At 62.1% G+C, this 27,735-nt stretch overlaps 3 protein-coding genes and 1 long non-coding RNA gene across 9 annotated transcripts; 1 reads left to right on the top strand and 3 right to left on the bottom strand.

Moving 5' to 3' along the window:
• Positions 1 to 336: 336 nt before the first annotated feature.
• LOC128782697 (collagen alpha-1(I) chain-like) lies at positions 337 to 6,501 on the bottom strand. The gene is made up of 3 exons (XM_053933158.1): positions 6,369 to 6,501; positions 5,108 to 5,363; positions 337 to 4,070 (listed from the first exon to the last, which is right to left on the bottom strand). The coding sequence occupies exons 1-3, from the start codon at positions 6,369 to 6,371 to the stop codon at positions 694 to 696; spliced, it is 3,636 nt and encodes a 1,211-aa protein (XP_053789133.1). The 5' UTR covers positions 6,372 to 6,501; the 3' UTR covers positions 337 to 693.
• A 630-nt stretch (positions 6,502 to 7,131) lies between these two features.
• LOC128782710 (claudin-7-like) lies at positions 7,132 to 15,194 on the bottom strand. Of its 6 annotated transcripts, none has more exons than XM_053933178.1 (6): positions 14,789 to 15,194; positions 13,753 to 14,300; positions 10,448 to 10,579; positions 9,474 to 9,555; positions 8,653 to 8,745; positions 7,132 to 8,161 (listed from the first exon to the last, which is right to left on the bottom strand). In XM_053933178.1, exons 2-6 carry the CDS (start codon positions 13,988 to 13,990, stop codon positions 8,086 to 8,088), a joined length of 621 nt encoding a protein of 206 aa, XP_053789153.1. In that variant the 5' UTR covers positions 13,991 to 14,300; positions 14,789 to 15,194; the 3' UTR covers positions 7,132 to 8,085. The 6 variants fall into 6 exon arrangements, with proteins under 6 accessions (XP_053789153.1, XP_053789149.1, XP_053789152.1 ...); XM_053933174.1 differs by having other exon boundaries at positions 13,753 to 14,578; positions 14,617 to 15,194; XM_053933177.1 differs by having other exon boundaries at positions 13,753 to 14,143; positions 14,201 to 15,194.
• Positions 15,195 to 16,187: 993 nt separating this feature from the next.
• Positions 16,188 to 22,041, bottom strand: FIS1 (fission, mitochondrial 1). The gene is made up of 5 exons (XM_053933159.1): positions 21,950 to 22,041; positions 20,455 to 20,587; positions 19,546 to 19,622; positions 18,137 to 18,242; positions 16,188 to 16,484 (listed from the first exon to the last, which is right to left on the bottom strand). Exons 1-5 carry the CDS (start codon positions 21,992 to 21,994, stop codon positions 16,396 to 16,398), a joined length of 450 nt encoding a protein of 149 aa, XP_053789134.1. The 5' UTR covers positions 21,995 to 22,041; the 3' UTR covers positions 16,188 to 16,395.
• A 14-nt stretch (positions 22,042 to 22,055) lies between these two features.
• On the top strand, positions 22,056 to 26,783 carry LOC128782709 (uncharacterized). Its single transcript, XR_008428875.1, has 3 exons — positions 22,056 to 22,323; positions 25,836 to 26,097; positions 26,720 to 26,783. It is a non-coding gene; the product is annotated as an uncharacterized LOC128782709 (long non-coding RNA).
• The last annotated feature ends 952 nt before the right edge of the window (positions 26,784 to 27,735 follow it).

Below are 27,735 nucleotides of genomic sequence, written 5' to 3' on the forward strand. Positions count from 1 at the left end.
AGTATTCCCAATCACCCATTCCCAGTACTCCCAGTACTCCCAGTATCCCCAGTAGCGGTGACCCCGGCCCAGACGCGGTAGCGGTGGTTCAGCCGGGGGTGGCCGTGCAGGCCGTAGTGCGAGCCCAGTGATCCCAGTATCCCCAGTGACCAATTCCCAGTACTCCCAGTATCCCCAATCACCCATTCCCAGTTCTCCCAGTACTCCCAGTACTCCCAGTATCCATGACCCCGGCCCACACCCGGTACCCGTGGTTGAGTTTGGGGTGGCCGTGCAGGCCGTAGCGCGAGCCCAGTGATCCCAGTATCCCATTCCCAGTATCCCCATTGTCCCCAGTATTCCCAATCACCCATTCCCAGTACTCCCAGTGCTCCCAGTATCCCCAGTAGCGGTGACCCCGGCCCAGACGCGGTAGCGGTGGTTCAGCCGGGGGTGGCCGTGCAGGCCGTAGCGCGAGCCCAGCGATCCCAGTAACCAATTCCCAGTATCCCCAGTATCCCCAGTGACCAATTCCCAGTATTCCCAATCACCCATTCCCAGTATTCCCAGTACTCCCAGTATCCCCAGTAGCGGTGACCCCGGCCCAGACGCGGTAGCGGTGGTTGAGTCTGGGGTGGCCGTGCAGGCCGTAGCGCGAGCCCAGTGATCCCAGTATCCCCAGTGACCCATTCCCAGTATCCCCATTGTCCCCAGTCACCCATTCCCAGTATTCCCAGTACTCCCAGTATCCCCAGTAGCGGTGACCCCGGCCCAGACGCGGTAGCGGTGGTTGAGCCGGGGGTGGCCGTGCAGGCCGTAGCGCGAGCCCAGCGCGCCCTGGGCGCAGGCGCGGCCGTAGAAGACGCGGCGCACGCGGGCGTGCAGCAGCGCCATGGCGCACAGCGCGCACGGCTCGCGCGTCACGAACACGTCGCAGCCCGACAGCAGGTACCCGCCCGCGGCGTCGTCCGTGACGTCATCCGCGACGTCGCCCGCGGCGGCGCCCTCGGGGCGCTCGGCCGCCCCCGGGATGACGTAGCCCGTCAGGTCCACGGGGACGTCGCCGAGGGCCAGCAGCTCCAGCGGGATGGTGGCCGCGGTGACGTCATCGGTGACGTCATTGGGGGCACCTGGGTCCACGGTGACGTCAGCGATGGTGGAGTCGGTGATGACGTCATTGGTGTCATTGGGGTCCACGGTGACGTCACAGATTGTGGAGTCAGTGATGACGTCATTGGCGGCACCTGGGTTCACGGTGACGTCACGGATGGTGGAGTCAGTGATGACGTCATCGGTGTCACCACGGGTGGCATCACGGTCCTTGGTGACGTCACGGATGGTGGAGTCAGTGATGACGTCATCGGTGTCACCACGGGTGGCACTGGGGTCCGTGATGACGTCACAGATTGTGGAGTCAGTGATGACGTCATTGGCGGCATCGGGGTCCACGGTGACGTCACGGATGGTGGAGTTCGTGATGACGTCACTGGTGTCACCGATGGTGGCATCACGGTCCTTGGTCACCCCTGAGATCACGTGACCCGCCAGGTCCACGGCGACGTCACGGAAGATGGCGTCGCCGATGACGTCACCGGCGCCCCCGTCGCCCACGGCGACGTCACGGTGGCCGGCGGTGACGTCACCGCCGCCCGTGACGACGTCACCGGCCCCGACCTTGGCGACCTTGGCCGCGACGCCGCCGTCCCCGGGGTGTCCCCTCCGCCGCGCCCGCCCCGTGACGTCACTGGCCGCCGTGGTGATGTCACCGCGCCCTTGGCGACACCGTGCTGTCCCCAGGCTGTCCCCCGGCCCTCGGTGGCCACACTCGGGTGTCCCCACTGGCCCTTGGTGGCCACACCGCGCTGTCCCCGTGACGTCACTGTCCCCAGTGTCCCCTGGCTCTTGGTGGCCACGCTCTGCTGTCCCCTCTATCCTTTGGTGGCCACACTCGGATGTCCCTTGGTAGCCGCGCTCTGCTGTCCTTTCTGTCCCTTGGTGGCCACACTCTGCCGTCCCTTGGTAGCCACACTTTGATGGCCCCATGATGTCACTGTTCCCAGTGTCCCTTGGCCCTTGGTGGCCACACTCTGCTGTCCCTTGGTGGCCACGTTCTGCTGTCCCCTCTGTCCCTTGGTAGCCACGCTCTGCTGTCCCTTGGTGGCCACGCTCTGCTGTCCCCTCTGTCCTTTGGTAGCCACGCTCTGCTGTCCCTTGGTGGCCACACTTGGATGTCCCCTCTATCCTTTGGTAGCCAGACTCTGCTGTCCCCTCCGTCCCTCGGTGGCCACCCTGTGCTGTCCCTCGGTGGCCACGCTCTGCTGTCCCCTCTATCCTTTGGTAGCCACGCTCTGCTGTCCCCTCCGTCCCCCGGTGGCCGCGCCGCGCCCGCGCCACGCGCTCGATGACGTCCATGGCGGCGTGCCGCAGCGGGTGCCACCCTTCGTCCCCGTCCCCGTCCCCGTGGTGGTGGCCACCGCCGCCGCGCCGGTCCCAGCCCACGGCCAGCACCCTCCCGGTGCGGGGGTCCAGCGCCGCCGCCCCCGCCGCCCTCCCGGCGCCCGCGGCGCGCGCCACCGCCATGGCCGCCCGCGCCGCCGCCGCCTCCCGCGCCGACAGCGCCGGCGGCCGCGCCCGCGCCGCGCCCCGGCCCCGCCACGGCCACAGCCCCGCCGCCCGCGCCGCCCGCGCCTCCGCGCCCGGCGCCGGAGCCCGGCCCGGCAACCGCACCCGGAACGGGCGGCCCAGGGAGCCGGGACACAGAGCGGGCACACCGCGGGGAATGGGGGGACTGGGGGGAATGGGGGGAATGGGGGCACTGGGAGCACTGGGGGGAATGGGGGGAGTCAGACTGGGAGCACTGGGAGCACTGGGGGGACTGGGGGGAATGGGAGGAGTCAGACTGGGAGCACTGGGGGGAATGGGGGGAATGGGGGCACTGGGGGGACTGGGAGCACTGGGAGCACTGGGAGCACTGGGAACACTGGGAGCACTGGGAGCACTGGGAACACTGGGAGCACTGGGGGCACTGGGGGGACTGGGAGCACTGGGAACACTGGGAGCACTGGGAGCACTGGGAGCACTGGGAACACTGGGAACACTGGGGGCACTGGGAGCACTGGGGGGACTGGGAGCACTGGGGGCACTGGGGGGACTGGGAGCACTGGGGGGAATGGGGGGAGTCAGACTGGGAGCACTGGGAGCACTGGGGGGACTGGGGGGAATGGGGGGAGTCAGACTGGGAGCACTGGGAGCACTGGGAGCACTGGGGGGAATGGGGGGAATGGGAACACTGGGGGGACTGGGAGCACTGGGAGCACTGGGAACACTGGGAACACTGGGGGCACTGGGAGCACTGGGAGCACTGGGGGGACTGGGGGGACTGGGAGCACTGGGAACACTGGGAACACTGGGAACACTGGGGGCACTGGGAGCACTGGGGGGACTGGCGGGACTGGGGGGACTGGGGGGAATGGGAGGAATGGGGAGAGTCATACTGGGAGCACTGGGGGGACTGGTCATACTGGGAGGAGTCTTACTGGGAGCACTGGGAGCACTGGGGGGAATGGGGGCAATGGGGGAACTGGTCATACTGGGAGCACTGGGGGGAGTCATACTGGGAGGACTGGTCATACTGGGAGCACTGGGGGGAGTCATACTGGTGGCACTGGTCATACTGGGAGCACTGGTGGCACTGGGGGCACCAGTACAACCGGTCTGACTGGTCTTACTGGTGGCACTGGGACTCGAGGCACCGGTGGCACTGGTGGCACTGGTGGCACTGGTGGCGCTGCTCTTACTGGTCAAACTGGTCCAACTGGGATCCTCAGAGTCCCCGGTCACGCTGCTCTTACTGGTGTTACTGGTCTTACTGGTGTTACTGGTGTTACTGGTGTCCGTGGTGCCAGTGGCGTTACTGGTGTTACTGGTGCTGCTGCTGGCACTGGTGTTACTGGTTTTACTGGTCTTACTGGTGTTACTGGTGTTACTGGTCCCAGTTCCAGCCCCGGGGGTGGCCGTGACGTAATCGGTGACGTAATCGGCGTCGTCGGTGACGTCATCGGCGATGATGTAATCGATGGGGGCCGCGTCACCTGCGCGAGCCCAGTGCTCCCAGTAAGGGCTCCCAGTGCTCCCAGTAAGGGCTCCCAGTAACCCCCAGTGCTCCCAGTAAGGGCTCCCAGTAACCCCCAGTGCTCCCAGTAAGGGCTCCCAGTAACCCCCAGTGCTCCCAGTAACCCCCAGTGCTCCCAGTAAGGGCTCCCAGTAACCCCCAGTGCTCCCAGTAACCCCCAGTGCTCCCAGTAAGGGCTCCCAGTAACCCCCAGTGCTCCCAGTAACCCCCAGTGCTCCCAGTAACCCCCAGTGCTCCCAGTAAGGGCTCCCAGTAACCCCAGTCCCTCCCAGTCCATCCCAGTCCCTCCCAGTCCCCCCCAATCCCCTCCCAGTCCATCCCAGTATAACCCAATTCCCTCCCAGTCCCCCTCAATCCCCTCCCAGTCCCTCCCAGTTTATCCCAGTCCATCCCAGTCCCCTCCCAGTATAACCCAATTCCCTCCCAGTCCCTCCCAGTCTCCTCCCAGTTCCTCCCAATCCCCTCCCAGTCCATCCCAGTATAACCCAATTCCCTCCCAGTCCTCCTCAATCCCCTCCCAGTGTCTCCCAGTTTATCCCAGTCCATCCCAGTCCCCTCCCAGTTCCTCCCAATCCCCTCCCAGTCCCTCCCAGTATATCCCAGTATAACCCAATCCCCTCCCAGCGCTCCCAGTGCCCTCCCAGTCCATCCCAGTATAACCCAGTCCCTCCCAGTCCCTCCCAGTTTATCCCAGTCCCTCCCAGTTTATCCCAGTCCATCCCAGTCCCTTCCCAGTATAACCCAGTCCCCTCCCAGTCCCTCCCAGTATAACCCAATCCCCTCCCAGTCCCTCCCAGTATATCCCAGTATAACCCAATCCCCTCCCAGTCCCCTCCCAGTCGCTCCCAATCCCCTCCCAGTCTATCCCAGTCCCTCCCAGTATATCCCAGTCCCCTCCCAGTCCCTCCCAGTTCCATCCCAGTCCCTCCCAGTCCCTCCCAGTATATCCCAGTCCCTCCCAGTCCCCTCCCAGTCCCCTCCCAGTGCCCCCAGTACCGTGGGCGTGGTCCAGCCCCAGCAGAAGCTCCGCCCCCCCGGGCCCCGCCCGGAGCCGTTTCAGGTGCGCCAGGTGGGGGAGGGGCGGCAGGGCCCGCAGCAGCCGCGGGGTCTCCCGGGGCAGCAGCAGGGGCGCCGCCCATCCCCCCAGCACCGGCAGGCCCCGCCCCCGCCCCTCCCCCCACCAGGGCACGGCCCGCGGGGGGGGCGGGGCGGGGACGGGCGCAGGCCCCGCCCCCAACGCCGTGGGCGGGTCCTGGGGGGGGAGAGAGAGAGAGAGGGGGAGGGGCTTAGGGAGGGGGTGGAGCAAAAAGGGGGTGGGAGGGGTTAAAGGGGGTGGGGCTAAATGGGGTGGGGCTAAATGGGAGGGGCTAAATGGGGTGGGGCTTGGAGAGGGCCTAAAGGGGAGGGGGCTTAAGGGGAGGAGCTTAATGGGGAGGGGCTTAGGTTGGGGAGGGGCTAAATGGGGTGGGGCTTAAGGGGGAGGGGCTAAATGGGGTGGGGCTAAAGGGGGAGGGGCTAAATTGGGTGGGGCTTAAGGGGGAGGGGCTAAATTGGGTGGGGCTAAAGGGGAGTGGCTAAATGGGGTGGGAGGGGTTATATGGGGTGGAGTTAAATGGGGAGGGGCTAAATGGGGTGGGGCTAAAGGGGAGGGGCTAAATTGGGTGTGGCTAAAGGGGAGTGGCTAAATACGGTGGGAGGGGTTATATGGGGTGGGGCTAAATGGGGTGGGGCTAAATGGGGTGGGGCTTAAGGGGAGGAGCTTAATGGGGAGGGGCTAAATTGGGTGGGAGGGGCTAAATGGGGTGAGGCTAAAGAGGAGGAGCTAAATGGGGAGGGGCTTAAGGGGGAGGGGCTAAATTGGGTGGAGCTATGGGGAGGGGCTTGAGGGAGGGTTTAAAGGGAGGGGCTAAATAGGGTGGGGCTTAAGGGGAGGGGCTAAATGGGGAGGGGCTGGATGGGGAGGGGCTAAATGGGGAGGGGAGGGGCTAAATGGGGAGGGGTTTAAGGGGAGGGGCTTGGGGTGGGGGAGGGGCTAAAAGGGGGTGGGGGAGGGGGGGACCCCCCCAAAGCCGCCCACCCCCCCCAGTGCTCCCAGTTTGTCACTCCCAGTCCCTCCCAGTCCCTCCCAGTACCATCCCAGTCCCTCCCAGTCGCTCCCAGTCCATCCCAGTCGCTCCCAGTTCCCCCCAGGTCCATCCCAGTTCCCTCCCAGTTCCATCCCAGTTCCCCCCCAGTCACTCCCAGTTCCCCCCAGTACCATCCCAGTGCTCCCAGTTCCCTCCCAGTCCCTCCCAGTTCCCCCCAGTTCCCTCCCAGTCGCTCCCAGTTCCCCCCAGTTCCCTCCCAGTCGCTCCCAGTTCCCCCCAGTACCATCCCAGTGCTCCCAGTTCCCCGCACGTGTCGCTTCCGCGCAGCCGCCGCCGCCGCTCTGGCCCCGCCCCCGCCGCTCTGGCCCCGCCCCCGCGCGCTGATTGGCTGCGGGGCGGGAAGGGGCGGGGCCAGAGACGGAACCAGCGAGAGGGGGCGGGGCCGGGGCTGCAGCGCCCCCTGGCGGGCGGGAGGAGCCGCGGCGGCTCCGACCAGTCCGGACCAGTTTGGAACCAGTTTGGAACCAGTTTGGAACCAGTTTGGACCAGTTTGGAACCAGTTTGGACCAGTTTGGAACCAGTTTGACCCAGAACCTGCCCATCCCCGGCCCTGGACTGGGAGCACTGGGAATCCAAACTGGGAGCACTGGGAATCCCAAACTGGGAGCACAAACTGGGAGCACTGGGAATCCCAAACTGGGAGCACTGGGAATCCAAACTGGGAGCACTGGGAATCCCAAACTGGGAGCACAAACTGGGAGCACTGGGAATCCCAAACTGGGAGCACTGGGAATCCAAACTGGGAGCACAAACTGGGAGCACTGGGAATCCAAACTGGGAATCCCAACTGGTCTCACTGGTTTTTATTGGTCTTTACTGGGAGGAGCCCCCGGACCCCCCCAGAGGGGGGAGGGGGGGGGGGGGGGGGGGGGGTTGGGAATTTTGGGGAATTTTTGGGAATTTTTGAGGATTTTGGGGATTTTTTTTTTATTTTTTGGGAATTTTGGGGATTTGTGGGATTATTTTGGATTTTTTTTTTTTATTTTTTGGGGAATTTGGGGGGGGTTTTGGGGATTTTTTGGGGGAATTTTTGGGGAAATTCTGAGGCTTTTTTTTTTTTGGGGGGGGGGAATTTTTTGGGATAAATTTGGGACATTTCGGGGCTCATTTCGGGGCTCATTTTGGGGCTATTTCAGGATATTTTGGGGCCATTTCGGGGCTCATTTCGGGGCTCATTTTGGGGTTAATTTCAGGATATTTCGGGGTTCATTTTGGGGCTATTTCAGGATATTTCGGGGCTCATTTTGGGGCCATTTCAGGACATTTCGGGGCTCATTTCGGGGCTCATTTTGGGGTTCATTTCAGGATATTTCGGGGCTCATTTTGGGGTTCATTTCAGGATATTTCGGGGTTCATTTTGGGGCCATTTCGGGGCCATTTCGGGGCTCATTTTGGGGCTATTTCAGGACATTTCGGGGCTCATTTCAGGCTATTTCGGGATTCATTTTGGGGTCATTTCGGGCTATTTCGGGGTTCATTATGGGGCTATTTCAGGATATTTCGGGGCTCATTTTGGGGCTATTTCAGGATATTTTGGGGCCATTTCGGGGCCATTTCGGGGTTCATTTTGCGGTTAATTTCAGGAAATTTCGGGGTTCATTTTGGGGCTATTTCAGGATATTTCGGGGCTCATTTTGGGGTTAATTTCAGGATATTTCGGGGCTCATTTTGGGGCCATTTCAGGATATTTCGGGGTTAATTTTGGGGCCATTTCAGGACATTTTGGGGCCATTTTGGGGCTCATTTTGGGGTTAATTTCAGGATATTTCGGGGTTCATTTTGGGGCCATTTCAGGATATTTTGGGGCCATTTCGGGCCCCGCCCCCCTCACACGTACTCGTTCCTCCCGTACTTCTCCCCCAGCGTGGGGGGAGGGGTCGCGGCCGGGCGGGGCCGGGCGGGGCTGTGGGGGAGGGGCGGCTCAGGGCTGGGGGAGGGGCGGCCGCGAGCCCCGCCCCCACCGCGAGCCCCGCCCCCACCGCGAGCCCCGGGTGGGGGAGGGGTCCCGAGGGTGGGGGAGGGGTCCCGAGGGTGGGGGAGGGGCTTGAGGAGGGGTCCCCAGGTGGGGGAGGGGCTTAAATGGGGGGAGGGGTCCCCAGGGTGAGGGAGGGGTTGGGGAGGGGTCCCCAGAGTGGGGGAGGGGCTTAAGGAGGGGGAGGGGCTTGGGGAGGGGTCCCCAGGGTGAGGGAGGGGCTTAAAGAGGGGGAGGGGCTTAAGGAGGGGGAGGGGCTTGGGGAGGGGTTCCAAGGGTGGGGGAGGGGCTTGGGGAGGGGTCCCGAGGGTGGGGGAGGGGCTTGATGAGGGGTCCCAAGGGTGGGGGAGGGGCTTAGGGAGGGGGGCGGGGTCTGAGGATGGGGAGGGGTCGCGGGGGTGGGGGAGGGGCGCGGTTCTCACCCGGCTCGAGCCATCCAGAGCAGCGCCCCTCCCCCCACGGCCTGCAGCGCCCCTCCCCCCCCCGCCTGCAGCACCGCGGGGCCCGGCTCGAACCTGGGGGGGGGGAGGGGAGGGGAGGGGGCGTCACCCCCCAAAAAAACCCCAAAAAACCCACCCCGGGGACCCCCGAAAATCCCCAAAAATCCCCAAAATCAGCCCCCCAAAAAAACCCCAAATCCTCAAGAATTGCCCCCAAATCCAATCCAGGGACCCCCAAATCCCCCCAAATCCCCCCAAAATCACCCAAAAATCCCCCAAAATCAACACCAGGGATCCCAAAATCCCCAAATCACCCCCAAAACCCCCCAGGACCCCCCAAATCGCCCCAAAATCACCCAAAACCTCCCAAACCCCCCCAAATCCCCCAAATCCAACCCAGGGACCCCCAAAATCCCCAAAATCACCCGAAAATCACCCGAAAATCCCCAAAGTCACCCAAAATTACCCCCAAAATCGCCCAAGACCCCCCAAAATCCCCCAAAATCCCCCAAATCCCCCCAAATCCAACCCAGGGACCCCCAAGATCCCCAAAATCCCCTGAAAATCCCCAAAGTCGCCCGAAAATTACCCCCAAAATCGCCCAAGACCCCCCAAAATCCCCCCAAATCCCCCAAAATCAGCCCCCAAAAAAACCCCAAATCCCCAAGAATTCCCCCAAATCCAACCCAGGGACCCCCAAATCACCTGAAAATCCCCAAAGTCACCCCAAAATCCCCCAAAACCCCCCAAATCAACCCCGGACCCCCTCCCAAAATCCCCTGGGGGCCCCGCCCCTCCCCCACCTGACCCCCAGCGTGGAGGGGTCGAAGAATTCCTGGGAGGAGCCGACCCCGAACCAGAGCGCGGCGCCCACCGAGGCCAGGCCTGAGGGACCCAAAACGGGCAAAATCAGCCCAAAATCGGCCAAAATCGGCAAAAATCGGTAAAAATCAGCCCAAAATCGGCCAAAATCGGCAAAAATCAGCCAAAATCAGCCCAAAATTGGTCAAAATCGGCAAAAATCAGCCCAAAATCGGCCAAAATCAGCCCAAAATCGGTAAAAATCAGCGTAAAACAGGCAAAAATCAGCCCAAAATCGGTAAAAATCAGCCAAAATCAACCCAAAATCGGGCAAAATCAACCCAAAACCGGCCAAAATCAGCCGAAATCAGCCCCAAATCAGCCCAAAATCGGGCAAAATCAGCCCAAAATAAGCCCAAAATCAGCCAAAATCAGCCCAAAATCAGCCAAAATCAGCCCAAAATAAGCCCAAAATCAGCCAAAATCAGCAAAAATCAGCCCAAAACCGGCCAAAATCAGCCCAAAACCGGCCAAAATCAGCCAAAATCAACCCAAAATTGGCTAAAATCAGCCAAAATCAACCCAGAATCGGGCAAAATCAGCCCAAAACCGGCCAAAATCGGCCAAAATCAGCAAAAATCGGTAAAAATCAACCCAAAATCAGCCAAAATCAGCCCAAAATCGGCCAAAATCAGCAAAAATCAGCCCGAAATCCCCCCAACCCCCCCACCTCCAAATTCTCCCCAAAATCACCCAAATCCTCCTGCCTGCCCCTCCCCCACCCCCCTAAAATCATCCCAGCCCCTCCCCATCCCCAAATCCTCCCCCAGCCCCTCCCCCACCCCCAAATCCCCAAAAATCCTCCCCCAGCCCCTCCCCCACCCCCAAATCCCCCCAATTTCTCCTCCCAGCCCCTCCCCCACCCCCAAATCCCCCCCAAATCCTCCCCCAGCCCCTCCCCCCGCCCCTCCCCCACCTGCCAGCAGCAGCAGCGCCCCCCCCGCGGCCCGGGGTCCCCTCCGGGGTCCGGCGCAGCCCCCCAGGGTCACCCCCAGAGCCCCCAGGGCCGCCCCCAGCACGGCCAGGGCGCGGCTGCCCTGCAGGTACCCTGGGGAGGGGGGAGAGGGGGGGTTAGGGACCCCGAAATCGGCCCAAAATATCCCAGAAATATCCCAAAAATAACCAAAATATCACCCCCAAAGTATCCCAAAAATAACCAAAAAATCGCCCCCGAAATATCCCAAAAATTGCCAAAATCAGCCCAAAAATCACCCCCAAAATATCCCAAAAATTGCCTGAAATCGCCCCCAAAATATCCCAAAAATCGCCCCCAAAATATCCCAAAAATCACCCCCAAAATATCCCAAAAATCGCCTGAAATCAGACCAAAATGACCCAAAAATCGCCCCCAAAATATCCCAAAAATCGCCCCCAAAATATCCCAAAAATTGCCCCCAAAATGTCCCAAAAATCGCCCCCAAAATATCCCAAAAATCGCCCAAAATCACCCCCGAAATATCCCAAAAATCGCCCCCAAAATATCCCAAAAATGACCCCCAAAATATCCCAAAAATCGCCCGAAATCAGCCCAAAAATCACCCCCAAAATATCCCAAAAATCTCCCCCAAAATATCCCAAAAATCGCCTGAAATGAGCCCAAAAATATCCCAAAAATCACCCCCGAAATATCCCAAAAATTGCCCGAAATCAGCCCAAAAATCACCCCAAAAATATCCCTAAAATCGTCCGAAATCACCTCAAAAATATCCCAAAAATCACCCCAAAATCGCCCCCAAAATATCCCAAAAATCCCCAAAATGTCCCCAAATATCCCCAAATCCCCCAACCCCGCCCTTCCCCAAGGACCCCCCCGATGTCCCCAAGGTCACCCCGATGTCCCCAATGCCACCCCCAATGTCCCCGATGTCCCCAGTCCCGTGTCACCCCTCAAAGTCCCCAAGGTCACCCCAATGTCACCCCCCCAGTGTCCCCAAGGTCACCCCAATGTCCCCATCCCTGTGTCACCCCAATGTCACCCCAGTGTCCCCCCAATATCACCCCAGTGTCCCCATCCCTGTGTCCCCCCAATGTCACCCCAGTGTCCCCAAGGTCACCCCAATGTCCCCAAGGTCACCCCAATGTCACCCCCCCAGTGTCCTCCAGTGTCCCCAATGTCACCACCCCCGTGTCACCCCTCAATGTCCCCAGTGTCACCCCAAGGTCACCCCAAGGTCACCCCCTCAATGTCCCAAATGCCACCACCCCAAGGTCACCCCAAGGTCACCCCAATGTCCCCAGCCCCGTGTCACCCCTCCATGTCCCCAATGCCACCCCCAAGGTCACCCCAAGGTCACCCTCGTGTCCCCATTGTCCCCAATGTCCCCAGTGTCACCCCAATGTCACACCCCAATGTCCCCAGTGTCACCCCAATGTCACACCCCAATGTCCCCAGTGTCACCCCAATGTCACTCCCAATGTCCCCCAATGTCCCCACCCCTGTGTCACCCCAATGTCACCCCCCCAGTGTCCCCCAAGGCCACCAGCCCCGTGTCACCCCAATGTCACCCCAGTGTCCCCAATGCCCCCTCACTGTCCCCAATGCCACCCCCAAGGTCACCCCAAGGTCACCCCCCAGTGTCCCCAATATCACCCCAAGGTCACCCCAATGTCCCTATCCCCGTGTCACCCCTCAATGTCCCCAGTGTCACCCCAATGTCACCCCAGTGTCCCCATCCCCGTGTCACCCCCGTGTCACCCCCCAAAGTCACCCCCAATGTCCCCAAGGTCACCCCAAGGTCACCCTGATGTCCCCAGTGTCCCCCAATGTCCCCAGCCCTGTGTCACCCCCCAATGTCACCCCAATGTCACCCCTGTGTCACCCCTCAATGTCCCCAGTGTCACCCCAATGTCACCCCAAGGTCACCCCCCCAATGTCCCCAATGTCCTCAATGCCACCACCCCTGTGTCACCCCCGTGTCCCCCAGTGTCCCCAGTGTCACCCCCCCAAAGTCCCCAATGTCACCCCCCAAAGTCACTCCCAGTGTCCCCAATGCCACCCCCAAGGTCACCCCTGATGTCCCCAGTGTCCCCAATGTCCCCAGCTCTGTGTCACCCCTGTGTCACCCCAATGTCACCCCCCCAGTGTCCCCAGTGTCCCCCTCAATGTCCCCAAGGTCACCCCAAGGTCACCCCGATGTCCCCCCCATGTTCCAAATGTCCCCAATGCCACCAGCCCCGTGTCACCCCCCAAGGTCACCTCGATGTCCCCAATGTCCCCAATGTCCCCCCAGTGTCCCCAATGTCCCCCCCAATGTCCCCCCCTGTGTCCCCAATGTCCCCCCCCTGTGTCCCCCACGTCTCCCCTCCCCCTGTCCCCGTGTCCCTCGCTGTCCCCTCCCTGTCCCTTCCTGTCCCCTCCCTGATGTCCCCAATGTCCCCAATGTCCCCCTGTCCCTTCCTGTCCCCCCCCCGGCCCTGTCCTGCTGCTGACGTCCCCAATGTCCCCAATGTCCCCTCCCTGTCCCCGATGTCCCCATCCCCCACCCCCCCCCAATGTCCCCAAATCCCCCAATGTCCCCAATGTCCCCAAATCCCCCCAGTGTCCCCAAGTGTCCCCAACCCCCCCAATGTCCCCAAATGTCCCCAACCCCCCCCGTCCCCAATGTCCCCAATGTCCCCTCCTGTGCTCGGGTCTCTGTCCCCTCCTGATGTCCCCAATGTCCCCCCTGTCCCCAATGTCCCCAAACCCCCCCCCGATGTCCCCGATGTCCCCAATGTTGCCAACCCCCCTGATGTCCCCAATCCCCCCGATGTCTCCAAATGTCCCCATCCCCCAACCCCCCAATGTCCCCAATGTCCCCGATGTCCCCACTGTCCCCCATGTCCCCAACCCCCCCAATGTCCCCAACCCCCCAATGTCCCCAGTGTCCCCAACCCCCCCAACCCCCCCAATCCCCCCGGTGTCCCCAACCCTCCCAGTGTCCCCAATGTCCCCAATGTCCCCAATCCCCCCGACATCCCCGGTGTCCCCAATGTCCCCCTGATGTCCCCAACCCCCCCGATGTCCCCAATGTCCCCAACCCCCCCCGGTGTCCTCAGTATCCCCAATCCCTGCAATGTCCCCAATGTCCCCAACCCCCCCAATGTCCCCAATCCCCCCAATGTCCCCAATGTCCCCAACCCCCCCAATGTCCCCAACCCCCCCAATCCCCCCAATGTCCCCAACCCCCCCAATGTCCCCAATGTCCCCCAGTGTCCCCCACCCCCCCGGTGTCCCCGTACCGGGCAGGGTGACCAGTGACACCAGTGGCACGCAGGACGTCACCCCGCTGGCGTCGGTGGCGCAGTCGGCCCAGAGCCCGCGGGTGACGATGACCGCGGTGACCGCGCTGCTCTGGCCCCCGCCCATCCCCCACACGCCCGCGGCCACCGCGGCCACCAGGAGCCCCCAGCCCGTGAGCCCCAGGGCCACCGCGGCCAGCGCGGCCAGCGGGCCCCAGCGCCACGCGCCCGGCGCCATGGCCGCCGCGAGAGCCGGGGCACCGGGAGAACTGGGAGAACTGGGAGAACTGGTGGTCACTGGTGGTCACTGGGAGCGCTGGGAGCACTGGGAGAACTGGGAGAACTGGTGGTCACTGGTGGTCACTGGTGGCACTGGGAGCGCTGGTGGTCACTGGTCAGTGGTGGTCAGCGGTGGTCAGCGGTGGTCACTGGGAGCGCTGGTGGTCACTGGTCAGTGGTGGTCACTGGTGGTCAGCGGTGGTCACTGGGAGCGCTGGGAGCACTGGGAGAACTGGTGGTCACTGATGGCGCTGGTCACTGAGTGGTCACTGGTCACTGGTGGTCACTGGTGGTCACTGGTGGCACTGAGAGCACTGGTTGCACTGGGAGCGCTGGGAGCACTGGTCAGTGGTGGTCAGTGGTGGTCACCGGTGGTCACTGGTGGTCACTGCTGGCACTGAGAGCACTGGTGGCACTGGGAGCACTGGGAGCACTGGTCAGCGGTGGCCACTGGGAGCACTGGTGGCACTGGTCAGTGCTGGCGCTGGTCACCGGTGGTCACTGGTGGTCACTGGTCACCGGTGGTCACTGGTGGCACTGGTGGTCACTGGTGGTCACTGGTGGCACTGGTGGCACTGGTGGCACTGGTGGCACTGGGGGCACTGGTCAGTGGTGGTCACTGGTGGTGCTGCTGGTCACCGGTCGTCACTGGTGGTCACTGGTGGCACTGGGAGCGCTGGGAGCACTGGGAGCACTGGGAGAACTGGTGGTCACTGATGGCGCTGGTCACTGGTGGTCACTGGTCACTGGTGGTCACTGGTCACTGGTGGCACTGGGAGCGCTGGGAGCACTGGGAGAACTGGTGGTCACTGGTGGTGCTGGTCACCGGTGGTCACTGGTCACTGCTGGTCACTGGTGGTCACTGGGAGCGCTGGTGGCACTGGTCACTGGTGGTCACTGCTGGTCACTGGTGGTCACTGGTCACTGGAGGCACTGGGAGCACTGGGAGCGCTGGTCACTGGTGGTCACTGGTGGTCACTGGTGGTCACTGGGAGCACTGGTCACCGCTGGTCATTGGTGGTCACTGGTCACTGGTGGTCACTGCTGGTCACTGGTCTCACTGGTTTAACTGGTTTAACTGGTCTCACTGGTCTAACTGGTGTCCGGCACTGGTCTCACTGGTTTAACTGGTCTCACTGGTCTAACTGGTCTAACTGGTCTCACTGGTCAGCGCAGTCCGGCCGGGCGTGGCCGGGGTGGGGGAGGGGCCGTTTGGGGGGGGTTTGCCCCCCCCCTCCCGCCCCCCCCCAGGAAGGAACCAGGTGTCCGGAGCCGCCCCTCCCCCCTTCCTGCCCCTCCCCCTCCCCCCTTCCTGCCCCTCCCCCCCCCCCCGGGGGTACCCGAGGGGTCGGGGCCGCCCCTCCCCCACCCGGGCCCGCCCCTCCCCCACCCGGGCCCGCCCCTCCCCCACCCGGGCCCCTTCCTGTGACGCAAATCGGGGGGGGGGGGGGAGGGGAAAAGTGGGGGGGGGAAGTGACCCCAAAAACTGCGAGGGGGGGGGGGCGGGGGGACATTTGGGGGGGGGGGCCCAGGTGACATTTGGGGACATTTTGGGGGGTTCAGGTGGCATTTGGGGGTTCAGGTGACATTTTGGGGTGCCCAGGTGACATCTGGGGACATTTCGGGGGCTCAGGTGACATTTGGGGACATTTGGGGGTGCCCAGGTGACATTTGGGGGTGCCCAGGTGACATTTGGGGGGCTCTGGGGGGTCTCAGGTGACACTTGGGGGTGCCCAGGTGACATTTGGGGGGTCTCAGGTGACATTTGGGGGTGCCCAGGTGACCCTTGGGGGTCTCAGGTGACATTTGGGGGTACCCAGGTGACATCTGGGGGGGTCTCAGGTGACATTTGGGGGTGCCCAGGTGACATTTTGGGACATTTGGGGGTGCCCAGGTGACCCCTGGGGACATTTGGGGGGCTCGGAGGGGTCTCAGGTGACCCTTGGGGGTGTCAGGTGACATTTGGGGGTGTCAGGTGACATTTGGGGGTCTCAGGTTACATTTGGGGGGTCTCAGGTGACATTTGGGGGTGCCCAGGTGACATTTTGGGACATTTGGGGGTGCCCAGGTGACCCTTGGGGGGCCCAGGTGACCCTTGGGGACCCTCGGGGGTCCCAGCCCCGCCCCCGCCCCGCCCCCACCAGTGACGTCACGCCGGGAGCCCAACCAGGTTTATTTACAGCGGGGGGGGGGGGGGGGAGGGGACAGCGCGGGGTGGGGGAGGGGCGGGGGTGTCCCCAAGGCACTGGGGGGGGGGGAGGGGGCGTCTCCGACGTCACCGCGAGCGGTGACGTCACCCCGCAGCACCCTGACGTGATCTCCGTGGCGTCATCGCGCGGGCCCCGCCCCCCTCCGGGGGCGTGGTCAGTGGCGGGCGCGAGCGATGGCCACGCCCAGCAGCCCGGCCACGCCCATGACCACGCCCCCGACGATGGCCGCGCCCACCAGCCCGTCTGGGGGGGGGGGACAGAGAGGGGACAGATGGACAGATGGACAGAGAGGGGACAGAGAGTGGACAGATGGACAGAGAGGGGACAGATGGACAGATGGACAGAGAGGGGACAGAGAGTGGACAGATGGACAGAGAGGGGACAGATGGACAGATGGACATTGGGGACAGAGAGTGGACAGAGGGACAGAGAGGGGACAGAGAGTGGACAAATGGACAGATGGACAGATGGACAGAGAGGTGACAGAGGGACATTGGGGACACAGGGGACAGAGAGTGGACAGATGGACAGGGAGTGGACAGATGGACATTGGGGACAGATGGACAGAGAGTGGACAAATGGACAGATGGACAGATGGACACAGGGGACAGAGAGTGGACAGAGGGACAGATGGACAGAGAGTGGACAGAGAGTGGACAAATGGACAGATGGACAGATGGACAGATGGACAGAGAGGGGACAGATGGACAGATGGACAGATGGACAGATGGACAGAGAGGGGACAGATGGACAGAGGGACAGAGAGTGGACAGATGGACAGATGGACAGATGGACAGATGGACAGAGAGGGGACAGATGGACAGAGGGACAGAGAGTGGACAGATGGACAGATGGACAGATGGACAGATGGACAGAGAGGGGACAGATGGACAGATGGACAGATGGACACAGGGGACAGAGAGTGGACAGATGGACAGATGGATAGAGAGTGGACAGAGGGACAGATGGACAGAGGGACAGAGAGGGGATAGATGGACAGATGGACACGGGACAGAGAGTGGACAGAGGGACAGATGGACAGAGAGTGGACAGAGAGTGGACAAATGGACAGATGGACAGAGAGTGGACAGAAAGTGGACAGAGGGACATTGGGGACAGATGGATGGGGAGTGGACAGAGAGTGGACAAATGGACAAATGGACAGATGGACAGATGGACAGAGGGACAGAGGGGACAGAGAGTGGACAGATGGACAGATGGACACGGGACAGAGAGGGGACAGAGAGTGGACAGATGGACAGATGGACAGATGGACAGATGGACACGGGACAGAGGGACAGAGAGGGGACAACGGGGACATGTCACACCCTGGGGGGCTTCGGCACCTCCGCGTCCCCTCAGTGTCCCCCACACCCCCCCATGTCCCCCCTAAGCCAATGTCCCCAACCCCCCAGTGTCCCCAATCCCCCCGCTGTGCCCCCCCAATGTCCCCAATCCCTCAATGTCCCCAATGTCCCCAATCCCCCCAACCCCCCCAAATGTCCCCAATGTTCCCCATCCCCCCAAATGTCCCCGCTGTCCCAAATCCCCAAATGTCCCCTCAATCCCCCCAATCCCCCCAACCCCCCCAATGTCCCCGCTGTCCCCCCGCTGTCCCCAATGTCCCCAACCCCCCCAGTGTCCCCAAACCCCCCCAAATCCCCCCGCTGTCCCCCCCCAATGTCCCCAACCCCCCCAACCCCCCCCAATCCCCCCGCTGTCCCTCCCTCTGTCCCCCCGATGTCCCCTCTGTCCCCAAACCCCCCCAATGTCCCCAAACCCCCCCGCTGTCCCCGATGTCCCCAATGTCCCCAAACCCCCCCGATGTCCCCAATGTCCCCAAACCCCCCAGTGTCCCCAAATCCCCCCTCTGTCCCCCCCCGCTGTCCCCTCACCCCTCCTGAGCCGGTTCCTGACGCGGCTCCGCAGCCGCAGCACCTGCGCGTTCTGGGGCTCGGCCGCCAGGAGGCGCTCCAGGTGCGCCAGCGAGCGCTCGTACTCCTGCGGGACAGGTGGGTGTCACCTGGGACACCTGGGACACCTGGGTGTCACCTGTGTCACCTGTGTCATCTGTCACCTGTGTCACCTGTGTCACCTGGGACACCTGGGACACCTGGGTGTCACCTGGGTGTCACCTGTGTCATCTGTCACCTGTGTCACCTGGGACACCTGGGACACCTGGGTGTCACCTGGGTGTCACCTGTGTCATCTGTCACCTGTGTCACCTGGGACACCTGGGTGTGACCTGTGTGTAACCTGTGTAACCTGTGTGTCACCTGGGTGTCACCTGTGTCGTCTGTCACCTGTGTCATCTGTGTCATCTGTCACCTGGGACACCTGGGACACCTGGGTGTCACCTGGGTGTGACCTGTGTGTCACCTGTGTCACCTGTGTCATCTGTGTCATCTGTCACCTGTGTCATCTGTCACCTGTGTCACCTGGGACACCCGGGTGTCACCTGGGTGTCACCTGTGTGTGACCTGTGTCACCTGGGACACCTGGGACACCTGGGACACCTGGGACACCTGTGTGTGACCTGTGTGACCTGTGTCACCTGGGACACCTGGGTGTGACCTGTGTGTAACCTGTGTAACCTGTGTAACCTGTGTGTCACCTGTGTGTCACCTGGGACACCTGGGACACCTGTGTCACCTGGGACACCTGGGACACCTGGGTGTCACCTGTGTGTGACCTGGGACACCTGGGACACCTGGGTGTCACCTGGGTGATATCTGTGTGACATCTGTGTCACCTGTCACCTATGTGTGGCCTGTGTGTGACCTGTGTCACCTGTGTCACCTGTGTCACCTGTGTCATCTGTGTGTCACCTGTGTGTCACCCGTGTCACCTGGGACACCTCTGTCATCTGTCACCTGTGTCACCTGTGACCTGTGCCATCTGTGTGTCACCTGTGTCACCTGTGTGTCACCTGTGTCACCTGTGTCACCTGTGTGTGACCTGTGTGACCTGTGTGTGACCTGTGTGTCGCCTGTGTCACCTGGGACACCTGTGTGTCACCTGTGTCACCTGTGTCACCTGTGTCACCTGTGTGTCACCGGTGTCACCTCCCCGTCCCCCCATCCCCCGCTCCAGGTGTCACCCCAGAGCTCTCTCACCCCTGTGGGGACACTGGGGACACTCCCTGTGCCCCCCCCCAGTGTCCCCAAATCCCAAAAATGTCCCCAAATGTCCCCAACCCCCCCAACGTCCCCAGTGTCCCCAATGTCCCCAAATCCCAAAAATGTCCCCAAATGTCCCCAACCCCCCCAATGTCCCCAAATGTCCCCAATGTCCCCAGGGCCACCTTGAGGCGGTAGTAGCCCAGGGCCAGGTAGAAGATGACGTCACGCTGCTCCTCCGGGGGGGTCTCGGGCAGCAGCTCTGGGGGAGGGGACCCCAAAAACCCCGAGAGTGACCCCAAAACCCAAAAACCCCGAGAGTGACCCCAAAAAACCCGAGAGTGACCCCAAAAACCCAAAAACCCCGAGAGGGACCCCAAAACTGCCCCAAAAACCCCGAGAGTGACCCCAAAAACCCAAAAAACCCGAGAGGGACCCCAAAAACCCCAAAAACCTCGAGAGGGACCCCAAAAACCCCGAGAGTGACCCCAAAAACCCAAAAACCCCGAGAGTGACCCCAAAACCCCAAAAAATCCGAGAGAGACCCCAAAAACCCCAAAAAACCCGAGAGAGACCCCAAAAAACCCGAGAGTGACCCCAAAAACCCAAAAAACCCGAGAGTGACCCCAAAAACCCAAAAAACCCGAGAGTGACCCCAAAAAACCCCGAGAGTGACCCCAAAACTGCCCCAAAACCCCAAAAACTGCCCCAAAACTGCCCCGGGACCCCAAAAAAATCCCCCCAGTCATGACCACGCCCCCTGTGTTAGCCCCGCCCCCTGTGCAGGCCCCGCCCCTCACCGGAGAGCAGCTCCACCCCTCGGGCCGGTACCGGGGCAGGCCCCGCCCCCTTTGTAAGCCCCGCCCCTCACCGGAGAGCAGCTCCACCCCTCGGGCCGGTACCGGGGCAGGCCCCGCCCCCCTCCATGGCCACGCCCCTCACCGGAGAGCAGCTCCACCCCTCGGGCCGGTACCGGGGCAGGCCCCGCCCCCTGTGCAGGCCCCGCCCCTCACCGGAGAGCAGCTCCACCCCTCGGGCCGTGTCCTCCCGGTACCGGAGCAGGCCCCGCCCCCTGTGCAGGCCCCGCCCCTCACCGGAGAGCAGCTCCACCCCTCGGGCCGTGTCCTCCCGGTACCGGCTCCGCACCAGGCCCCAGCCGTACTCGAAGCGGCGCTGCCGCGAGGGCGCCCCCTGCTGGAGCTCGGCCGCGTAGCGCCGCTCCAGCGCCTGCGCAGAACGGGCGGCGGGGAGGGGGTCAAAGGTCACGGGGGTGGGGGGGGCACTGGGATGGACTGGGAGGGAACTGGGAGTAACTGGGATGGACTGGGATGGACTGGGATGGACTGGAATGGACTGGGAGGGAACTGGGAGTAACTGGGATGGACTGGGATGGACTGGGAGGGCACTGGGATGTACTGGGTATAACTGGGAGGGCACTGGGAGCACTGGGATGGACTGGGATGTACTGGGAGGGAACTGGGATGGACTGGGATTGACTGGGAGGGAACTGGGATGGACTGGGAGGGATTGGGATTGACTAGGAGGGAACTGGGATGGACTGGGATGGACTGGGATGGACTGGGAGGGACTGGGAGGGACTGGGAATGGCACTGGGAGCACTGGGATGGACTGGGATGGACTGGGATGGACTGGGATGGACTGGAATGGACTGGGAGTAACTGGGATGGACTGGGATGGACTGGGATGGACTGAGATGGACTGGGATGGACTGGGATGGACTGGGATGTACTGGGAATGGCACTGGGAAGGCACTGGGATGGACTGGGATGGACTGGGATGGACTGGGATGTACTGGGATGGACTGGGATGGACTGGGATGGACTGGGATGGACTGGGATGGACTGGGATGTATTGGGGGGACACTGGGCGTTACTGGGTGTTACTGGAAGCACTGGGATGAGTCACTGGGTGTTACTGGGAGCACTGGGAGCACTGGGATGAGTCCCTGGGGGTTACTGGGAGCACTGGGTGGTTACTGGGCGGTTACTGGGAGCACTGGGAAAACTGGGAGCACTGGGATGAGTCACTTGGTGTTACTGGGAGCACTGGGATGAGTCACTTGGTGTTACTGGGAGCACTGGGATGAGTCCCTGGGCGTTACTGGGAGCACTGGGAGAACTGGGATGAATCACTGGGCGTTACTGGGAGCACTGGGACGAGTCCCTGGCTCTTACTGGGAGCACTGGGAGGAGTCCCTGGCTCTTACTGGGAGCACTGGGGGGACACTGGGAGGGACCCCGTGGGCGGAGCTTTCAAAGGAGGGGGCGTGGCCACAACCAATGGGCGTGGCCTCGCGCCAAAGACCCCCGGTGTGTGTGTGGGAGGGGTCCCACATGGAGGGCGTGGCCGCCGCACCCGGGGGCGTGACCACACCGCCCAAAAAAGGCGTGGCCACACCGCTGAGGGGGCGTGGCCAACCCGGGCGCTGTCGGGGGGTCGCAAAAGGGGCGTGGCCCTTGGGGGGGGGGGCTCGCGGCGGCCCCGGGGGGGGTGCACAGGGGGTGGGCGTGGCTGCCAAAAATTAAAAAAGGGGGCGTGCCCAGGCGCGGAGCGGGGGCGTGGCCTCACCATCAGATCCTCCACCGCCACCTCGTCGTCGAACTCGGGGTCCATCGCACCCGGAAGCGCCGGCGGAAGTGAAGGCGGAAGTGACGCTAATCCCCGCCCCTTTCCCCCCTTCCCTCCGCCGCGATTGGCCGCGTTCCAGCGCGCCTCGCCGCCATTGGCCGCAGGCCGCGCGGGCCCCGCGGCGATTGGCTCCGCCCCGCGTCAATCACCGTGAGGGCGCCGCCGCCATGGCCGCGTACCGGCTGCGGGTCCGCACCGGAGCCGCTCCCGGCGCCGGCACCAGCGACGCCATCGCCGTGACGCTGCTGGGGAGCCGCGGCCGCAGCGCCAGGACCCCGCTGGACCGCTGGGGACCCGACTTCCACTGCGGCGCGGTGAGCGGCGGCCGCGGCCAAGGGGCGGCGGCGCCTGAGGGCGGCGGGGGGGGCGGCTGGGGGGGGGGGGTTTGGGGGGGGTTTGGGGGGGATTCGAGGGGGATTTGGGGACATTTGGGGGGATTCGAGGGGGATTTGAGGGGGTTTGGGGGGATTTGAGGGGGATTTGGGGGGGTTGGGGGGGATTCGAGGGGGATTTGGGGACATTTGGGGGGATTCGAGGGGGATTTGAGGGGGTTTGGGGGGGATTTGAGGGGATTTGGGGGGATCTGAGGGGATTTGGGGGGTTTGGGGGGGATTCGAGGGGGATTTGAGGTGATTTGGGGGGATTTGGGGGGGTTGGGGGACATTTGGGGGGATCTGAGGGGGATTTGGGGGCGTTGGGGGACATTTGGGGGGGATCTGAGGGGGTTTGGGGGGGTTTGGGGGGATTTAGGGGGGATTTGGGGGGGTTCAGGGGGAATTTGGGGGGGATCTGAGGGGATTTGGGGGGGTTTGGGGGGATTTAGGGGGGATTTGGGGGGATTCAGGGGGAATTTGGGGGGATTTGAGGGGGATTTGAAGGGGATTTGGGGGGATTGGGGGGACTTTTGGGGGTTTGAGGGGATTCGAGGGGGATTTTGGGGGGTTTGACGGGGATCTGAGGGGATTTGGGGGGATTCGGGGGGATTTGGGGGGAATTTGGAGACATTTGGGGGGATTTGGGGACATTTGGGGACATTGGGGGGATTTGGGGGAACCTGAGGGGATTTGGGGGGGATTTGAGGGGGATTTGAGGATATTTAGGGGATTGGGGGGGAGTTGGGGGGAATTTGGGGGGGATTTGAGGGGATTTGTGGGAGATTTGGGGACATTTGGGGGGGTGGCTGGATGTCCCAACCCCCCAAAAGCGTCCCCAGGTGTCCCCAAAGTGTCCCTAAAGCGTCCCCAAAGTGTCCCCAACCCCCCCAGAGGGACCCCAGGGCTGTGGGGGGGGTGGGGGAGGGGACACAGGTGACACGGCGCAGGTGACAGCCGGGGCGTGGCCGGGCGGGTGACACCGCGGGGGTGGCCCTGGGGACACGGGGACGGTGTCGCCACCGCGGGGCGGGGCAGGGGACAGGGGACACGGCGGGGGTGGCAGCGGGGACACGGGGCGGTGACAGCGGTGGCACGGTGGAGGTGACAATGGTGACACAGCGGTGGTGACACAGGGATGGTGACACAGGGGACAGGGGACAGGGTGGGGGTGGCAGCGGGGACACGGGGCGGTGACAGCGGTGGCACAGTGATGGTGACACAGAGATGGTGACAGAGGTGACACAGTGGAGGTGACAATGGTGACACAGAGATACTGACACAGGGGACAATGGTGACATGGTGATGGTGGCAGCAGCGACGCAGAGATGGTGACAGAGGTGACATGGTGGAGGTGACAATGGTGACACAGCGGTGGTGGCAGAGGTGACACAGCGATGGTGACAATGGTGACACAGTGGAGGTGACAGAGGTGACACGATGGAGGTGACAGTGGTGACACAGAGATGGTGACAGTGGTGGCACAGTGGAGGTGACAATGGTGACACAGTGATGGTGACAATGGTGACACAGTGGAGGTGACAGAGGTGACACGATGGAGGTGGCAGCAGCGACACAGCGATGGTGACAGAGGTGACATGGTGGAGGTGACAATGGTGACACAGCGATGGTGACAATGGTGACACAATGGTGACACAGTGGAGGTGACAATGGTGACACAGCGATGGTGACAATGGTGACACAGTGATGGTGGCAGCGGTGACACGATGGAGGTGACAGTGGTGACACAGAGATGGTGACAGTGGTGGCACAGTGGAGGTGACAATGGTGACACAGTGATGGTGACAGAGGTGGCACAGAGATGGTGACAGTGGTGACACAGTGATGGTGACAATGGTGACAGTGGTGACACAATGGAGGTGACAATGGTGACACAGCGATGGTGACAGAGGTGGCACAGCGATGGTGACAGTGGTGGCACGGTGATGGTGACACAGTGATGGTGGCAGTGGTGGCACAGTGGAGGTGACAGTGGTGACATGATGGAGGTGACAGTGGTGACACAGAGATAGTGACACAGGGGACAATGGTGACATGGTGATGGTGGCAGCAGCAACACAGTGATGGTGACAGAGGTGACACAATGGAGGTGACAATGGTGACACAGCGATGGTGACAATGGTGACAGTGGTGACATGGTGATGGTGACAGAGGGGACACAGAGATGGTGGCAGTGGTGACATAATGGTGGTGACAATGGTGACACAGCGATGGTGGCAGTGGTGACACAGGGATGGTGACAGAGGGGACAATGGTGACATGGTGATGGTGACAGAGGGGACATGATGGAGGTGACAATGGTGACACAGCGGTGGTGACACAGGGATGGTGACACGGTGATGGTGGCAGTGGTGACACAGCGGTGGTGGCACAGGGATGGTGGCAGCAGCGACACAGCGATGGTGACAGAGGTGACACGGTGAAGGTGACAATGGTGACACAGCGATGGTGAGAATGGTGGCAGTGGTGGCACAACGATGGTGACAATGGTGACACAGTGATGGTGACAGAGGGGATAATGGTGACATGGTGATGGTGACAGATGTGACACAGAGATGGTGACAGTGCTGACAGCGGTGACACAGTGATGGTGACAGAGTTGACATGATGAAGGTGACAATGGTGACACAGCGATGGTGACACGGTGATGGTGACAGTGGTGACATGATGGAGGTGACAATGGTGACACGGTGATGGTGACAGAGGTGACAGAATGATGGTGACAGAGGGGACACAGAGATGGTGGCAGCAGTGACACAGTGATGGTGACAATGGTGACACAGTGGTGGTGGCAGAGGGGACAATGGCGACACGATGGAGGTGACAGAGGGGACACAGAGATGGTGACAGTGGTGGCACAGTGGAGGTGACAATGGTGACACAGTGATGGTGACAGAGGTGGCACAGAGATGGTGACAGTGGTGACACAGTGATGGTGACAATGGTGACAGTGGTGACACAATGGAGGTGACAATGGTGACACAGCGATGGTGACAGAGGTGGCACAGCGATGGTGACAGTGGTGGCACGGTGATGGTGACACAGTGATGGTGGCAGTGGTGGCACAGTGGAGGTGACAGTGGTGACATGATGGAGGTGACAATGGTGACACAGCGATGGTGACACAGGGGACAATGGTGACATGGTGATGGTGGCAGCAGCGACACAGCGATGGTGACAGAGGTGACATGGTGGAGGTGACAATGGTGACACAGCGATGGTGACAGTGGTGACACGATGGAGGTGACAGTGGTGACACAGCGATGGTGACAATGGTGACAGTGGTGACACAATGGAGATGACAATGGTGACACAGCGATGGTGGCAATGGTGACACAGTGGAGGTGACAGAGAGGACACAGTGATGGTGACAGAGGTGACAATGGTGACACAGTGATGGTGGCAATGGTGACAGCGGTGACGTTGCTCCCCAGAGGGTGTCGGTGGTGGCGGTGGCACGGTGGTGGTGGCACGGCGAGGTGACAGCGGTGGCGCGGTGACGGTGGCCTGGTGGCGGCGGTGGCAGCGACGCAGCAAAGGTGACAACGGTGACAACGGTGGCACAGCAGTGGTGGCACAGCCGTGGTGACACAGCAGTGGTGACAGCGGTGACACTGCAGCGGCAGTGGCTGCACAGCAAGGTGACAGGGACACGGTGACGTCCCCGATGTGCCCGCACAGGTGACAGAGCACCAGGTGTGTGTCCCCAATGTCCCCTGGGGCACCTCCTGCTCCAGGTGCACGGTGACAGTGATAGTGACAATGACAGTGACACAGTGACAGTGACACATTGACAGTGACACAGTGACACACTGACAGTGACACACTGACACAGTGACAATGACACAGTGACACAGTGACAATGACACAGTGACAGTGACACAGTGACAGTGACACAGTGACAGTGACACATTGACAGTGACACAGTGACACACTGACAGTGACAATGACACAGTGACAATGAAACAGTGACACAGTGACACAGTGATAGTGACAGTGACACAGTGACAGTGACACAGTGACAGTGACACAGTGACAGTGACAATGACACAGTGACACAGTGACAGTGACACAGGGACACAGTGACAGTGACACAGTGACAGTGACACAGTGACAGTGACACAGTGACAGTGACAATGACACAGTGACACAGTGACAGTGACACAGGGACACAGTGACAGTGACACAGTGACAGTGACACAGTGACAGTGACACAGTGACAGTGACAGTAACACAGTGACACACTGACAGTGACAATGACACAGTGACACAGTGACACACTGACGGTGTCCCCGGTGTCCCCGGTGTCCCCGCACAGGTGACAGAGTACCAGGTGTGCGTGCCCCGCCCCCTGGGCCGCCTCCTCCTGTTCCAGGTGCACAGTGACAGTGACACAGTGACAGTGACACAGTGACAGTGACAGTGACACAGTGACAGTGACAGTGACACAATGACAGTGACAACGACACACTGACGGTGACAGTGACACACTGACGGTGACAATGACACACTGCCGGTGTCCCCGTGCAGGTGACAGAGTACCAGGTGTGCGTGCCCCGCCCCCTGGGCCGCCTCCTCCTGCTGCAGGTGCACAGTGACAGTGACACAGTGACAGTGACACAGTGACAGTGACAGTGACACAATGACAGTGACAATGACACACTGACGGTGTCCCCGGTGTCCCCGCACAGGTGACAGAGTACCAGGTGTGCGTGCCCCGCCCCCTGGGCCGCCTCCTCCTGCTGCAGGTGCACAGTGACAGTGACACAGTGACAGTGACACAGTGACAGTGACAGTGACACAGTGACAGTGACAATGACACACTGCCGGTGTCCCCGCACAGGTGACAGAGTACCAGGTGTGCGTGCCCCGCCCCCTGGGCCGCCTCCTCCTGCTGCAGGTGCACAAGGGGCCCTGCGGGGGCCTCCCCGAGAGCTCCTGGTACCTGGAGAGCGTCACCGTGTGGGGACAGCGCGGGGACACCGGGGACACCCCCGGGGACACCCCCGGGGACACCCCCGGGGACAGCGAGGACAGCGAGGACAGCGCTGGGGACAGCGAGGACAGCGACGAGGACCAGGAGGAGGAGGAGGAGGATGAAGAGGAGGAGGAAGGTGACAGCGAGGAGGAGGAGGTGACGGAGGAGGAGGAGGAGGAGGAGGGGACAGGTGACACCGAGGGGACAGGTGACAGCGAGGGGACAGGTGACACCGAGGGGACAGGTGACACCGAGGAGGAGGAGGAGGAGCTGGAGGAGGAGGAGGAGCCCGAGGACAGCGAGGGTGACGTCGGCGCTGCCACGGCAGGTGAGGGCACAGGTGGCGCTGCGGGTGA

This window comes from Vidua chalybeata (genome assembly GCF_026979565.1).
Source record: "Vidua chalybeata isolate OUT-0048 chromosome 36 unlocalized genomic scaffold, bVidCha1 merged haplotype SUPER_36_unloc_1, whole genome shotgun sequence".
NCBI lineage: Eukaryota > Metazoa > Chordata > Aves > Passeriformes > Viduidae > Vidua > Vidua chalybeata.